At 48.5% G+C, this 13,423-nt stretch overlaps 3 protein-coding genes across 3 annotated transcripts; 1 reads left to right on the forward strand and 2 right to left on the reverse strand.

Moving 5' to 3' along the window:
* Nucleotides 1-2,885: 2,885 nt before the first annotated feature.
* On the reverse strand, nucleotides 2,886-3,188 carry L3040_005695 (uncharacterized protein; the record flags this gene model as incomplete). Its single annotated transcript, XM_007295709.2, has 1 exon — nucleotides 2,886-3,188. The coding sequence occupies one exon, from the start codon at nucleotides 3,186-3,188 to the stop codon at nucleotides 2,886-2,888; it is 303 nt and encodes a 100-aa protein (XP_007295771.2).
* Nucleotides 3,189-6,323: 3,135 nt separating this feature from the next.
* On the forward strand, nucleotides 6,324-8,101 carry L3040_005696 (uncharacterized protein; the record flags this gene model as incomplete). Its single annotated transcript, XM_066154610.1, has 9 exons — nucleotides 6,324-6,392; nucleotides 6,484-6,509; nucleotides 6,639-6,698; nucleotides 6,843-6,862; nucleotides 6,917-7,065; nucleotides 7,159-7,300; nucleotides 7,420-7,620; nucleotides 7,683-7,915; nucleotides 7,967-8,101. 9 exons carry the CDS (start codon nucleotides 6,324-6,326, stop codon nucleotides 8,099-8,101), a joined length of 1,035 nt encoding a protein of 344 aa, XP_066011461.1.
* Nucleotides 8,102-10,065: 1,964 nt separating this feature from the next.
* L3040_005697 (uncharacterized protein) lies at nucleotides 10,066-12,721 on the reverse strand (the record flags this gene model as incomplete). The annotated part of the gene is made up of 6 exons (XM_066154611.1): nucleotides 10,066-10,499; nucleotides 10,568-10,885; nucleotides 10,951-11,220; nucleotides 11,614-11,684; nucleotides 11,736-12,348; nucleotides 12,433-12,721. The coding sequence occupies 6 exons, from the start codon at nucleotides 12,719-12,721 to the stop codon at nucleotides 10,066-10,068; spliced, it is 1,995 nt and encodes a 664-aa protein (XP_066011462.1).
* Nucleotides 12,722-13,423: the final 702 nt, after the last annotated feature.

The following is a 13,423-nucleotide window of genomic DNA, read 5'->3' on the forward strand; positions in this document are numbered from 1 at the left end:
GCCGCATATTAGAATCCTAAATGGCGTTTGGCGCAATATTTGCATCCCGTATCGTCAATATAACTATATAACTCCTTAAAATTATGATTGCTAAACGAAGACATGGCCTTGAATTACCTTCCCAAGAAACTCATCCATTGAACGCTCCAAATGCTTCTTTGTAGAAGGGAACCGCTCCTCGAGCACGGTCTAGGAGGAGGCCCAAGACATTGGCTTATTATAGAGCTGGAAAAGACGCTCACGGATAACCTTATTGCAGCTTATACACCTCGTGCTCCTAAGATATCGACGGATAGTATGCAAACGAGCACTACGAAAGCGATGGATAACTAGCATTTGGAGTAGAAATCAATGCAAGCTCCCCTGACCATGTAGCTTTCTTTCTCTCGCTGCCATTCTCCTGCCCTCTGAAAGCTATCAGGCCCTGTCCATCATCAACGCGTACAAATAGGTTCGCAAGTCAAAGTCTAGCCACTTTTATATAAGCCCTTTTAAACAATCGCGATCCCGTACGTATAAGGATCGCAATCTAGCCTCTATGAATTTCGTGTTGATTAATAATAGCAACTTCAAGAGGATGGCGTACATCGTCTGATTGTTGAATTTGCAAAGAGCACATCAGCGCAAGGTGGAGGTCGAAGAGTTGGGAATCGCCGTTGCGATCGCACGAAGCTTTTTTTTTTTTTTTTTTTTTTTTTTTTTTTCAAAAAAAGATTAATCGCAGTTTCCTATTTGAGCTCGCTTAGCTATACTTGCGAACAGTGGTGCATTCTCTAATAACATTTTATTGCTTTGTGATGGACTGGAAACGAGTGGTGTTTACCGCAAAATTCCAGTCCCGAGGAAAGCGATTCAATAAGGGGAACGCATATCGTCGTACCCGGAGCGGCGCATATATTAATTCCCGCCTGTTTGCCAAGCACGCTAAACGGCTAGCGTTCCTTCTCTCTCTGGATTACCACGGGACGGAGTATATCGAAGACGTAGACAAGAGGGGCGGGGAGCCTTGCGGGGCCAGATAAGCGCCCAGTACTATTTTGTATGTATCTCAAGTGGCAAGATTACATTAAAAGCATGGTACCTATCAAAATGTGTTAAATTCAATGATCGGACACAAAAAATGAAAATATATCAATCGCAAGTTGACTTATATACATGCCTTCCATTCTCGTCCGCCAAGTACTTCTCATCTTTACAAGGTGATACCGCCTACATAAGGCTGAGTCACACCCTCTCGCGCCCCCATGCTCCTTGCGTTTCCTTGTCAAAACTTCTGCCGTAGCCGATGTAATTCTTGATTTCAACTTCGTCTCTGTTCTGTCTATCTCAATATCTGCTCCAGTGGCCCAATATTTTGTTACCTATACCACCTTGCTGGGCTTCTTCTGCAGCGCGTATAGAACAGCAGGAAAATATTAGCGCCGTCGCGTTACTTTAGTCTGCGATTCACATCAAGGTGCCACCGACCTCAACCAAGGAGCCTCGATCACTTACCGAGGAATTTCCGCACCTTGGTCATATAGCAACACAATCCGGATCGCATCATCCAGCAGGCGGGATGGCTTTTTGTAGGCAAGCTGTCTGTCTTTAGATCAAACTGGACGGGATCGTTTGGGACCCTCGAATCCGAGATCAACAAAAGAACCTATTTAATTCGATTAGGTTTGTAGACCAGGACCTTCTCAGGATCATCGGATCATCGGATCCTGGGGAAGGGGGCTTCTAGTTGAGTTTTGCCATTTCTACGTTCTGGTTTGTTTTCTCCCTTTGGTATGAGAGGGGAGGGGGAAGGGGGTTAAAAAATCATGTTTGTCGATGTTTCGAGTCGCGAGAGCTCGCTTAGCGTCTAGGGGCGAGCGAGGAAGGGCTTTTGTGGATGTACCCCGTATGTCTATTTGGTGCAGCACGATCCGAGTTTGCAAGGAAGGCAGGAAGGAAGGTGCTGTCCTCTCTCTCTCTCTCCAGAGTCCGATTACTTCCAAGCTGACTACTCCGTACGCACATCTGCAAGGCTGAAAGGTCTTTCGGCGGCGTTGATCTGTTCTGGGGGTGGATCCTGAGGAGCTCACGAGCAGGGCAATGGCCTATTCCGTAAAGGGAGTCTTGCGCATTCATTCAGGAAGGCCCGACCCCCTCTCCCGCCTTCCCAAAGAAAAAAAAAGTATGATACGATGGAACGTTTTTCTTTTCCTTTCCTTTCCTTTCCTTTCTTTTTCTTTTCAGAAACTCCCTTTCACGACGTTTCGTAGGACCCCTGTCACCAGCTTCAGGTCCCTCTCGAGTCTCCACGTCCGACCCTCCATGTGCTCACCGCAATTTGGCACGCGGATTCTCCTTCCCACCAACGTACCGCAGACGTACGAAGATCTTGTTCGAGCGGTTGATCCTCTCCACCAGAACCTCGTTGAGCGTCTGGTCCCTTGGCTCTAAACAGGACGATGATATGCATGTCCTTGGAGCAGGGAAAGATGCCGCTCGGGTCTGGCAGCTGGGAGCTGGCTGCGGGCGAGCAGATCGAAATGCTCGGACGCGCTCAGGAACTGGGAGACGCGGCGTATAGACAGGCAGGGTCCGGAAGCGGCGCGAGTCTTCGAGCCCGGTGTTGAGTGGCGATGGTGGCCCTCCTGACGACAGGTACGCCACGTTGAGGTTCTGGAAGATTGAGAGGAGGATTTCGCGGGAGCGGGTGAGGATGAAACCATAGCTGTAAGGCTTGGGATGCCGGAGGAGGTCTAAAGGTCTATGAGGTCTATGGCATCGTTCGTTGTCCTTTGTACCGCTCGGGAACTGGGAAGCTGGAAGGATGTCACGAACCAAGTTGAGCATCTAGTATCCTTCACCTGCAATGGAATCGGCGAGTTTGATGCCAGCCGCGGCTCCTTTTGTCAAAGGCCATCACGATGTTGTCGTCGGCGGCTTTCGCGATGAGGGAAGACGCCGCCGGTGACGAAGCCGTAGTAGTGCGCCGAGGTCTTCCGCCCGCTAGCAGAGTGCGGAGGATCGGTCCGCGAGGAGATGGGATTCTGTGTGGCGGCCTCGCCCCGGCCGCAGCATGCTGGGAGCGAGGAGGGGAGGCTCTTCTCCGCCCTTTCCAGGGCTGCGGAAGAGGAGAGGACGTTGTTCGATGAAGGAGTCAAATCGGTGATGGCTTGGAGCTTGGCGTAGGAGGAAGATATGGAGAATGCCATCTGGTGGATGGATTGGAGTTTCGCGGTATTTACTGTATGGCGAAGCGAGTCTCGACCGAATAAATAAGCATTTGGACAGACGCGAAGTATGACTAGATTGGACGAGACAAAAGGTCTATTACTACTAGTTATAAGTAGTTGTGCAACTATTCTCTTCCTTCCAGATGAAGTCAGAGTGATTGGGTTCTTTGCGTGCTCTCTGGAGTAAGACTAACTCGTTGACGGATCGATCTGATTTTGATCCAACAGCTGATTACTTTATGAGGGCATATATACGGATACGCGAGGCAGACCAACCAGGGTAAACAGGCAAGAGAGGATGATGAGTATCTTTAACAACACAGTCCAGCACAGCACAGCACAGCACAGCACAGCACAGCACAGCACAGCACAGCATACTACCAGTAGTACTTAGCTGTACTATTATGACTAGCATCGGCAAAGCGGCTGCTATTTTTAGGACCTCCCGCGGGATATGAAAGCTCATCGTTCAAATCCCGGAAACATGCAATACAATACGGAAACGGGGGCTGACGCGTAAAATAAGAAAAAAGAAGAAAATAAAAAGAAGAAGAAAAAAGATTTGATATCTCGAGGACACCTTTAGATATATCGAAGATGTTACGGCTAGTAAGAGTAGTACTGTAGTAGCTACCAAACGTGCGCTACGTAGTATGAAAGAAAGACGAGGAGAAGAAGAGAGAACTACAATAACAAAGCCGAGAATATATGCATCTCCTAAGGGCGGGATGTCATGGTACCTCGGCTGACTAATCCCGCACCCGATCCCTGGAACTGTGCCAAGACCTGCCAGGACCGTAACAGAAGACGCCAAAGCTGATGCATAATCTTGTGCATAGAAAGGGCGGGGCCTGGCGGGGCTAGATAAGCGACTAGTACTATTTTATATAGCGGGGCTATCTTCAGTAACAGGATCATAGCAAAAGCATGATATCGAAAAGCGTCGAAACGAATGATCAATCACAAATAAAAAATAAAAATCCGTTTTTGTGATCACTTTTCTACTTCTATTGCTTGTATTTGTAAGTCTATGAGTCGCTTCTTTTTTCAGTGCCACACGCTAAGCCTTTCTTCTTGCGTTTCTTATCTCTAGTAGTTGTTGCTTGCGTATCGATTTCTTTAGAAGCATCTTTGTTACTTAATTGCGACTTAGATATCATCGTCCTCGTTATCATTGCAAAGATCAAAGTACTTAAGCTCATCAAGCTCGTCTTATGTTTCAATCAAAGATTCAGCTTACGGAGATCCTAATTGTAAAGCTTATATTGCTTTCAAAATCTCTTTCATATCGAAGCTACCGGTACGTAGTACCATTATTAAGATCACGCTATTACGTATTTTATATTTTATAAAGAAACACTAAATAAGACAGGATATTTAGATTGATGTCAGCGAAAAGCGTCATCCCGTGCTTAAGAGCGGTCATTAAAAAAGGTGGCCATGTTAAGGTTTGCGAAAAGCGAGAATACCAAAGTAAGACTAGCTTGAATAATAGCGGCGATGATCAGGTTGGGCAACTAAGCTGCACTAGGCTGCAGTGCAAATAGGATTTGCTAACGAATACTAATTAGGAGCGCTAATCGCTAGTACAGCCTTGCCCCACCGCTTTCATATTTCTATGCATTAGCCTTGGTGTCTTCGATATACTACGTAGTACGTATCTAGAGACGTCCTCGAGATATCAAAGCTCCAAAAAAAACTTTATTTTGGACTTGATGGGACTTTCAAAAGGTTTCGTACAGAATATTATACCACGATAGTACAGTACAGTACAATACAGTATCGTAACACAATACGGGTACTCGCCTCCATCCAAGAGACCATAACGGAAATATCTTCCGCCCAACTACTGGTCAAAAATCCATATAGGGCCCAGAAGGCGACCCGTAGAAGGAACATGCCACCAACCACATCGATCCTACCTTGCATGACCGACCACGGTAATCATCCTCCGTACGCTCCCCCAGGATCACAGTCGGTCGGTCCAGAAAAAGAAAGCCCTTTCTCCTTTGTATTGCAGTAGAAGTGCTGTACAGTAGTACTTCGTAGCCTGCTGGAGGTAGTCTGTAGATCTTTTCCTTTATAATATAGCTGTGTCTGTAGTAGAGAAATAAGCAAAACCCCTACATGGAAGAAAAGTTTCTATACCGCTGTATGTAAGGATTGAAGAGATAGGCTTGTTTATGCCTTTCGTCTAATGCTTCTCTATACGGCAAGACTTACACGATCCGTGGCCTTTCCTGCCCCTAGATTACTATCCGGTACTACAACTAGTAGAAGATGGGAAGTGCCGGTATTACGTACGGAGAGTAGAGAGTGGGTAATACCGACAACCAGAAACCCACTGTCACCTCACCCCGCTGGCACCAATCGAAGCCCCTTACCCAACACGTTTATAGGTTTTTCGTTGCGATTGCTTTCCCTTTGCCGGCTGCAAGCAGCAAACCAGAGAAGAGGGTTTGCAGCCTTGAGCGCCTTGAACTAGCTTTGAACCGACCGGGGCGGATGTACGTCGTACTACGTCGTAGCTAGCCCTATCGCTCTCAGCCAGGTTCAACCGACAACAACACTCACCAATATGATTCGACGCTCGGGGATGTGCGGAAATCCCAAGACCACAAGACCGGGTGCCGAACCAGGGACCAAACAGCTGGAATTCAACCCTGTCCCGCGTCTTATCCGTTTTTTCCCAAGGGGCCAAGTGCTGTTGGCTATGACCGCGGGCTGGCGTGGCCGCCACCACCGCATTAATCTTTCTGCAGAGCCCATGCTTGGATCCATCCATCACAAAAATCAATCAACAACAATAATTGTGCAAACAGCCACGGACCATGGGGACAGAGAATTTGATCTCTCCCGCTTTTATTCCTTAGTTGACCGCGAGAGAGAGAGAGAGAGAGAGAGAGAGAGAGAGAGAGAGAGAGAAAAAGCACTCCCCCCCTCCCCAAAAAAGCCTTTTTCGTTAGCAGTCAGTGGTTCAATCATCTTGGAGCGGTGTACAATATCATACCATCCCATATCCCATCATCATCAGGTTCGGAGACTGGAGAAAGCCACGCCCTCTCTCTCATTCCCAATATCCCCCCCTGCAGAGACACAGACCGAATCTTCAAGATGGCCTCTCCGGTTAGTAGTGCCCAAAGCCTGCTGTTGGCTCAAAAACAGACGCCCATTGAAGCAGACGTAAGTAGCTGTCAGCTCTGCGAGTATACATACATATATATGTAAATATATACAACATATGCATATATGCTGACAATTCGGACGCCGCCAGTCTGCGGACGCGGAAAGTCCGGACGCGTGAGTTGTCCCGGCAATCTGGAGACGAAAAAAGTGTGGCACGTCGTGTGTTGTGTCCGAAGATCTTGCTTCTGAGCCACCCACGTTTTGTTTTAATATATATTTATATATTTATAACTGGTTATTTAGGTCGACCCGATCATTGACAAGCGACGCTGCGAATTTCGAGGAGGAGAACGGGAGAACTTAGTCAGTAGCCGCCGATTTCTCTCCTTCCCTTGCTACTAAGATGTCTCTGGTTTGGGGTCCGTCCCCGCGAGCAACTCCCGAGACCACTCCCTTGAACCCAAAATCCACTCATGAAGTATAATTACTTACTGCGGGATCTCGCAGTCACGGATATAGAGCTGGCAGTATGTGATCTAGCGGCGAACACCTTGAAATTTGTGTGGCTGAGAGCATCGTAGCATACCCCTTCCCCAACGACGCTTCGGAAAATGAGCGACTCGACAGCCAATACCTGATGTTGAAGTATACCTTCGAAGGACGAAACTACTTCGCGCCGTTATCGAACCCAAAACGCATCCTAGACATTGGGACTGGAACTGGCCGATGGGTAGGTTGAGCTCGCCCACTCTCGGCCCAACAGCCGCAGAGCGATACCTCCAAAGAGGCTCCGGGTAAGAGACAGAAATTAACATATCAGTAGGCTACCGAGATGGGCGACGAGTTTCCAGATGCCGAGGTCCAAGCGACCGACCTCTCACCCATCCAGCCTTCATGTGTTCCTGTCAATGTCCATTTTTTCATCGACGACGCTAGTGAGGAAGACTGGGCAGTCCCAGCAGCATGTAAGATCCACCAGGCAGGAGTTGTTTCCCTCTTACGCTTGTCGTTGACGAATTTCTGCTCGTGAAGTCGTCACTCGAGACGCTCAGAGATGACCATTTGCTAACCCCTCGATCGTAAGACTTTGACTTCATCCATACCAGACTACTTATCGGATGCTTCACGGACTTTCGAGACATTATCAGGAAAGCTTTCTACTACACCAAGCCAGGGGGGTGGATGGAAAGTCAAGAATTTCTGTCGACACCTTTGTGCGACGATGGGACGATGCCCAAGGATTGGCCGTTCTTAGACTGGACCAATTATGTAGAGGATGCTTCCGGTAGTCTTTCCCCTCTCCAGCGCTGCGTTTTCGTCATAACAAAAATCTGACCGTCTTTCCAGTGGCATCAGGTCGGCCACTTCGAATAGCTCACAAATTGAAGCGGTGGTATGAAGAGGTCGGGTTCGTTGACGTTCAAGAGCGCATCTTCCGAATACCCATAAACCCTTGGCCCAGAGAGAAACACCTAAAGGCCATTGGTAGGCAATCGGAATTGAATTGTCTAGACGGTCTATCTGGCTTCAGCATGCGTTACTTCTCCCGAAACCTGAAATGGACCAAAACAGAAATTGAGGTGTGCAATTCCCGGCAGTTGTATCTGACTGATGAGCTGAATACTGAATAGGTTTACCTTGTAAATGTGCGAAGTGCAATCTCTGATAGGAGCGTTCACGCGTATCATAGGGCATATGTTGTGTGGGGGCGGAAGCCGCTCGAAAGTGAGGTGTCTGCTTCGTCGAGAACTGGGCCGGCTTCGTAGCGAGGTGACTGAGAGTTGGATGATGCACGATTGATGAAGCGACGAAATAACGAAGTATGGAATATGCCCTCCAAGAGACAGGCAAGCTTTGTGTGGAGCTGGGTTGGGTAGAGGTGAATTGGAAAGTGCAGCGTCTTGAACGCTGTATTCATATTGTTCATGTTTCTCACCTCTCTCTGAATTCGACTTGATGGCCATAGAACTGATGCGAGTGAGTGTACGAGTGCTTCGAGAAGTTCAAGGGCCGGACTATGTATGCACTCCGTATGCACTGGTCGAAGTTTGGGAGGGGAAAGGCGCAAGTGACAAGTCTCGCTCTGTCCGCTAGTGACCAATGAGCATGCGAAGAGGCACCTTGTCTTGGCTACCTCTAGCATGAGTACATGGCCTCTGTTAATGCCGCCTTGTAGCAACATGTAGAACAGACAGGGCCTTCCTCGAACTCGAAGAATATCTTCGGTTCTTTCCATAGTCGCCTCCATAACAGACTTTCGTGTTCGGTATCACTCCAGAACAGGGTTTTGCCGTTTAAATCCCTCCACCTCGCGCATCACCGAAAGCTTTCTCTCGGTCTTGATCAGACCATTCTCGCCTCGGTAATGGAGACAGTTCTCATACACAATCGTGAGCCGCTCCAGGCCGGAAAGCTCCAAAAGTACAAATAATATTGCAAGTGTGGACCGTGGTCGCCGCCATGGCCTGCTATCTTTAAACACTTGACCTGCTCCGAGCTCTGAGGCGGGACTATATTCCAAAAATTCCATAAAGCATAGTTGGAGGCTGAACTTCCGACGTGGGCCTGCCGAGTGGAAGAGAGATACAAGGTGTCGCGTCTGAAATCAAACTACCCAATCCGGCATGGTGCGCCTCTGCTTTCAAAAAGCTGGTAAGATTTCAATGCTACTTCTCGGGCCAGGTGTGTCGTATGCAACAGGACGAGCGGCAGCTGGTCTCGGGATCGGGATGTAACGGTCTGGTGAACACGCATGTTGCAGTCATGATGTCCAAACTCGATGACTCGAGGTGCTAAGATAGCAAACTTGAAAATCGCTAGCTATTTGGAGTCCGGTGGCAAATTTTCGAAATATGGTGAAGAATTGCGCCGGGCTGGGGAGACTGAGGGTGTCTTCATGTGAGGAGGACATCTTGTGAAGTCAAGAAAAGGGTGTTCTTTTGATCGTTGGAAGGTGATGATATGTGGATATGGATCTGGAGAGAAAGTCAGGAGTGTATGAATAATATTGGTCTCGGGAGAGCTTTGAATACCAGTTGACAAGCCTTGTTTCACAGTCATTTGTATCTTGTTTGAGGCATATGGTGATTGAGAGGCGTTGATTATCATTGAAGCATGCTCGCCCGTCGTTACTGAAGTTGATCCGCTACTGTTGATCACGTGACTTGCTAGAGTAAAGGTAAATACATCAGGGCTCCAACTTGAGTCACCAATCGAACATGGGTCCCGTTCCGTTCCGGCTTCAAAAGATGAATCTCGATACTACATCGAAGTAATGTGCAAAAACTTGATTCTGTACATCAATCCTCAATAGCGAGGATGGCTGTGCTTTGCTTCTCTCGGCTGCGGGTTCGGTAATCCTGAACCTTTTGGTTTTATTTGCCGCTCCATGTACATACACATCAGGCTTTTCCCTTTCTTCAGGCCTCCAGGCAGCGCACTGACTATTACTCTTGGAGCCGAAGAGCATTCATTTCTGATGTCACATATCTGCAGATCCGCAACGAGACTACGGCTCTGACCTTTCTCCGCCGTGAATGTGATCTGCTTCAGATTCAAAAACATATTCGTAGAATAGCTATCAATCCAATCATCCCGGCATACCTCATTCGCCATCGTTATTCCAAAGCAAACGCCTTCCCATTCTCAGCAGCCGCGACCATTATCCAAACTTATCAACCATACCCCCCTCCCCCCCCCCCCCCAAAAAAGAACGAAAAAGGAAAACAGGTCAAGACTTGTACATGACCTTCACGCTGTTCTCAACGCTATGCTCATAACCGCAAAAAACGCATCTACGCAGATCAGATCTCAGCATCCGCCACTCCCCACAGTCCTCGCATCGTCTCGCCAGGACGTCGCGGTCAATCTTGTCCTTGTCGAAGACCAGGTCGTCGTCGTAGTATCTCAACAGGCCGCTCCAGCGACCCTTGTACTTGCCCGTTGCAAAAGCGTCCCTGAGTCCCTGCGCAGAAACCTTCATGACCTCGTCGATCGTCTCCTGGGATAGGGGCTCGTCAGAGGGACCTTTGAGCAGCTTGCAAATCTTCTTGGTGGCCTCAATGTACTCTGCCTCATTTGCACCCCAGTCCCAGGCCAGGAGGAGCTCGGAACAGTCTTTGAGAGTGTACCTGGCGGAGTTTTGGAATCGGGAATTACCGGTACCTGTTGAACGATAAACACAAACCTTTGGGAGACCGAAAATGTAGGTCTTCTTGGGGTCATGAGCTTACCGATGAGATATTGCCAAATTGGACCGATGGGGCCGGTAGCAGGGCTGCGGAAGCACATATAGTTGAAGTTGTTCATTCGCTGAAGGTTAGGGATGCGGTCCTTGCAGAACAGCTCATACTCGTCCAAGATATCCTTTCGGGCACCCTTACCGGCCAAGAATTGTTCGGTCCGCTCCGCAACGAAGACGCTGGTTCCCATGTTGGCATTGATTCCTGGGGAGTAAAGAGGGTTCGTGAAGCCGGTCGCATCGCCGATGGACATCCAATTCGGTCCACTGACACGAGGAGATTTGAAGCAGAGGTTCTTGCGAGCGTACCCTAGGTATCGGACAGGTCAATAGTTGTTGATTGAAATTGACGATTGAAAGTGGATACTGCCTCACATGTAGTACCGGGCCCATAGAGATCTTTGAGTAATGTAAACTTGCTCATGAGCTCGGTGACCTTGGCATATCGGGACACGACCCAATTGAACTTTTGCTCGGCCTCACAGCTTCCGTATTCCGACATGTCCTCAGGATAAACAATGTCTGAACGAAGGGCAAAGCCGATGCTGGAAACCCAGCGGAATTTGAGGTCAAATCTCTCTACGAGTTCGGCGGTCGATGGGTATTCGTCTGCAGGTGTCTTGGCGGCGTTCAAGTCAAGTAGGTCTGAAGAAAAGGGAAGTAAGCAAGATTTCGTCCAGGATTGATGTAGCAGCCTTGAGAGATGGAATTTTGGGAGGCGGGGACGTGAAAAGGAGAGAGCAATCGTGAGGCAGGATATAATCCAGTCGTATCTGTCACTGGTCTCCGGATTTGGGAAATTCAGCATGAACAAGTCTGACGCTCTTAATGAACGAATCCGCCGTCTCGAACTCGAGATTCCTAGAAAGAGTAATCATTACTCTCGAGAAATGATCTAGAGAACAATCCCGTACCCCGAGGACACCTGACGCAAAAGGCACTTAAAGATACAAGATCGACTCTCTGAAAATTGATAGGACCTCTACGAGCACATAACAGACATTACTGAGTAGAAAGCCGAGCGGACCAGATGCTTACAATGGATCATGTTGACAAGGTTAGGAATAGGACTACCCTCCCAGGTTGGAAGACGAATAACCCAAGCCCAGCTGCGTCCCGATTAGCCAAGTGTGCAGAAGATTGGTGGAAAGAGTACCTACCCCTCCGGAATACAGATGTGATTGGTGTTGACGCTCTGATACTGACGGAGTGGAATCTCCTTCTCATCAACATCGCACTCCCAATAAGCCCAGTAAGCATGCGTGTTGAAGCCCTCAAGGCGCTCGATCCGATGCTTAGCCTTCGAAACAAAGCGATGGAAACGGCCAGATGCATCCACGAGAAGCCGAGCATCGATTGTCTCCTGCACGTTACTCTCTCCATCCAATACACTTAAAGTCGTCTCCTCCCCGTCTGCTGGACCTTTCACTGTCTCCTCATCGACAAGCACTTGCTTACCATGTAAAACCGTAATGCCAAGACGCTGAGCGTAGAGTGTAAGCAGCAGCTCGCTAATCTTTCTCTCCATCTGCAAGGTAGGAACGTGATCTCCAGGCGGTCCGTTGGCGATGAAAGCAGTGTAATCCTCCGGGTCACCTTCGCGATTGAAGTAGTAGAATGCCAGGCCGTCTTTGGGTCCAAATAGGTGCCAGAGCATGGGGGCGGCGATGCCGATTTGGTTCAGCCATACGCCGAAGACGGTAAGGGTTGACTCGCCAATTTTGTAACCCGGGGAGGAGGACTTCTCGAGGACGGTAATGGAAGTCAGAAAACCTTCTGTAATTTTGGAATTCAGTCGCTTTTTGCATGTGGGGGAGAAGGTAGCGGCTAAAGTGCTGGGTATCGCAGACGGCTTACCCTCGTTGCATTTTTGGAGCTCCAAGGAGCGTGCGTGGATGGCGTAAATCAGTGAATGGATTCCTCCTCCAACGACGACGACATCCGAGCGCTCTGGAAGTCCCGGGGTAGCATTCAAGGAGTTCAGATATGCCGCGTCACCTAGGTACTTCTCCTGCTCTTGAACAGCACCAAAGCTGAAGTTGTGGAGGCACTCGAGGAGTGTTGCAATAATACCTGATTTTTCCTTCTTACTCTCTATAGGTATTGGTGCTTGGAAGACCTTGGAGGCTTTCAGCAGAATCGTCATAATTATCTCTGTTGTGTTCTCTTTTTAAAGAGTCATTCGAAGAGCTGACCTTTCAGATGAGCAAGTCAACTCGAGAAAATGTAGCTGCTGTCGCCCAAAACGAAGCTCTTCACAGCAAATGACAAATCAGACTCGTCAATTACCGTCTTATGCTTATACTCGCGGTCATGAATGAGATGCATGCTGACAATCACCAATTGGGGTACGTCCGATTTTTGGGTACTTTTGATAGGCTGCAACAAAGAGAGGTGCATAGCCGATAGGCTGCAACAAAGGGAGGTGCATAGCCAACACCACTAATAGCTCCTTCAAGCAAGTAAGCTCCTTCAAGCAAGTAAGCTTCTTCAGGCAAATAAGCTCCACTCATCGGCGATATCTATCCTCCTTGCATGATTGAACAAGAATTCATGCTGACTACATTTGGCCTTATCTCTGGTAATGCTTAGATGTTGGAAAGACCAGTGCCGAGCCCGAGGTGCGGTTCACTATCTTGAGCGCTATAGACGGCACCTCGTGGCTTCTCCCGTCGACTCAGCCGAGAGTAAGATAGAAATATTCAATGGAGCCCCAACAAATCATGAGTGTTCATACCTTGTGTTTCGAAATACTGGGCTTTGTTCCCCCACCAGTGTCTAGCGAGCTGGTCCTTTGGCAACAAGGCTGCCCAAGCGTATGTAGTGTACCACCCTTCAAGTTGAGGAT

The sequence above is a fragment of the Drepanopeziza brunnea genome (assembly GCF_022702325.1).
Source record: "Drepanopeziza brunnea f. sp. 'multigermtubi' strain 214-2 chromosome Unknown ctg9, whole genome shotgun sequence".
Classification (NCBI taxonomy): domain Eukaryota; kingdom Fungi; phylum Ascomycota; class Leotiomycetes; order Helotiales; family Drepanopezizaceae; genus Drepanopeziza; species Drepanopeziza brunnea.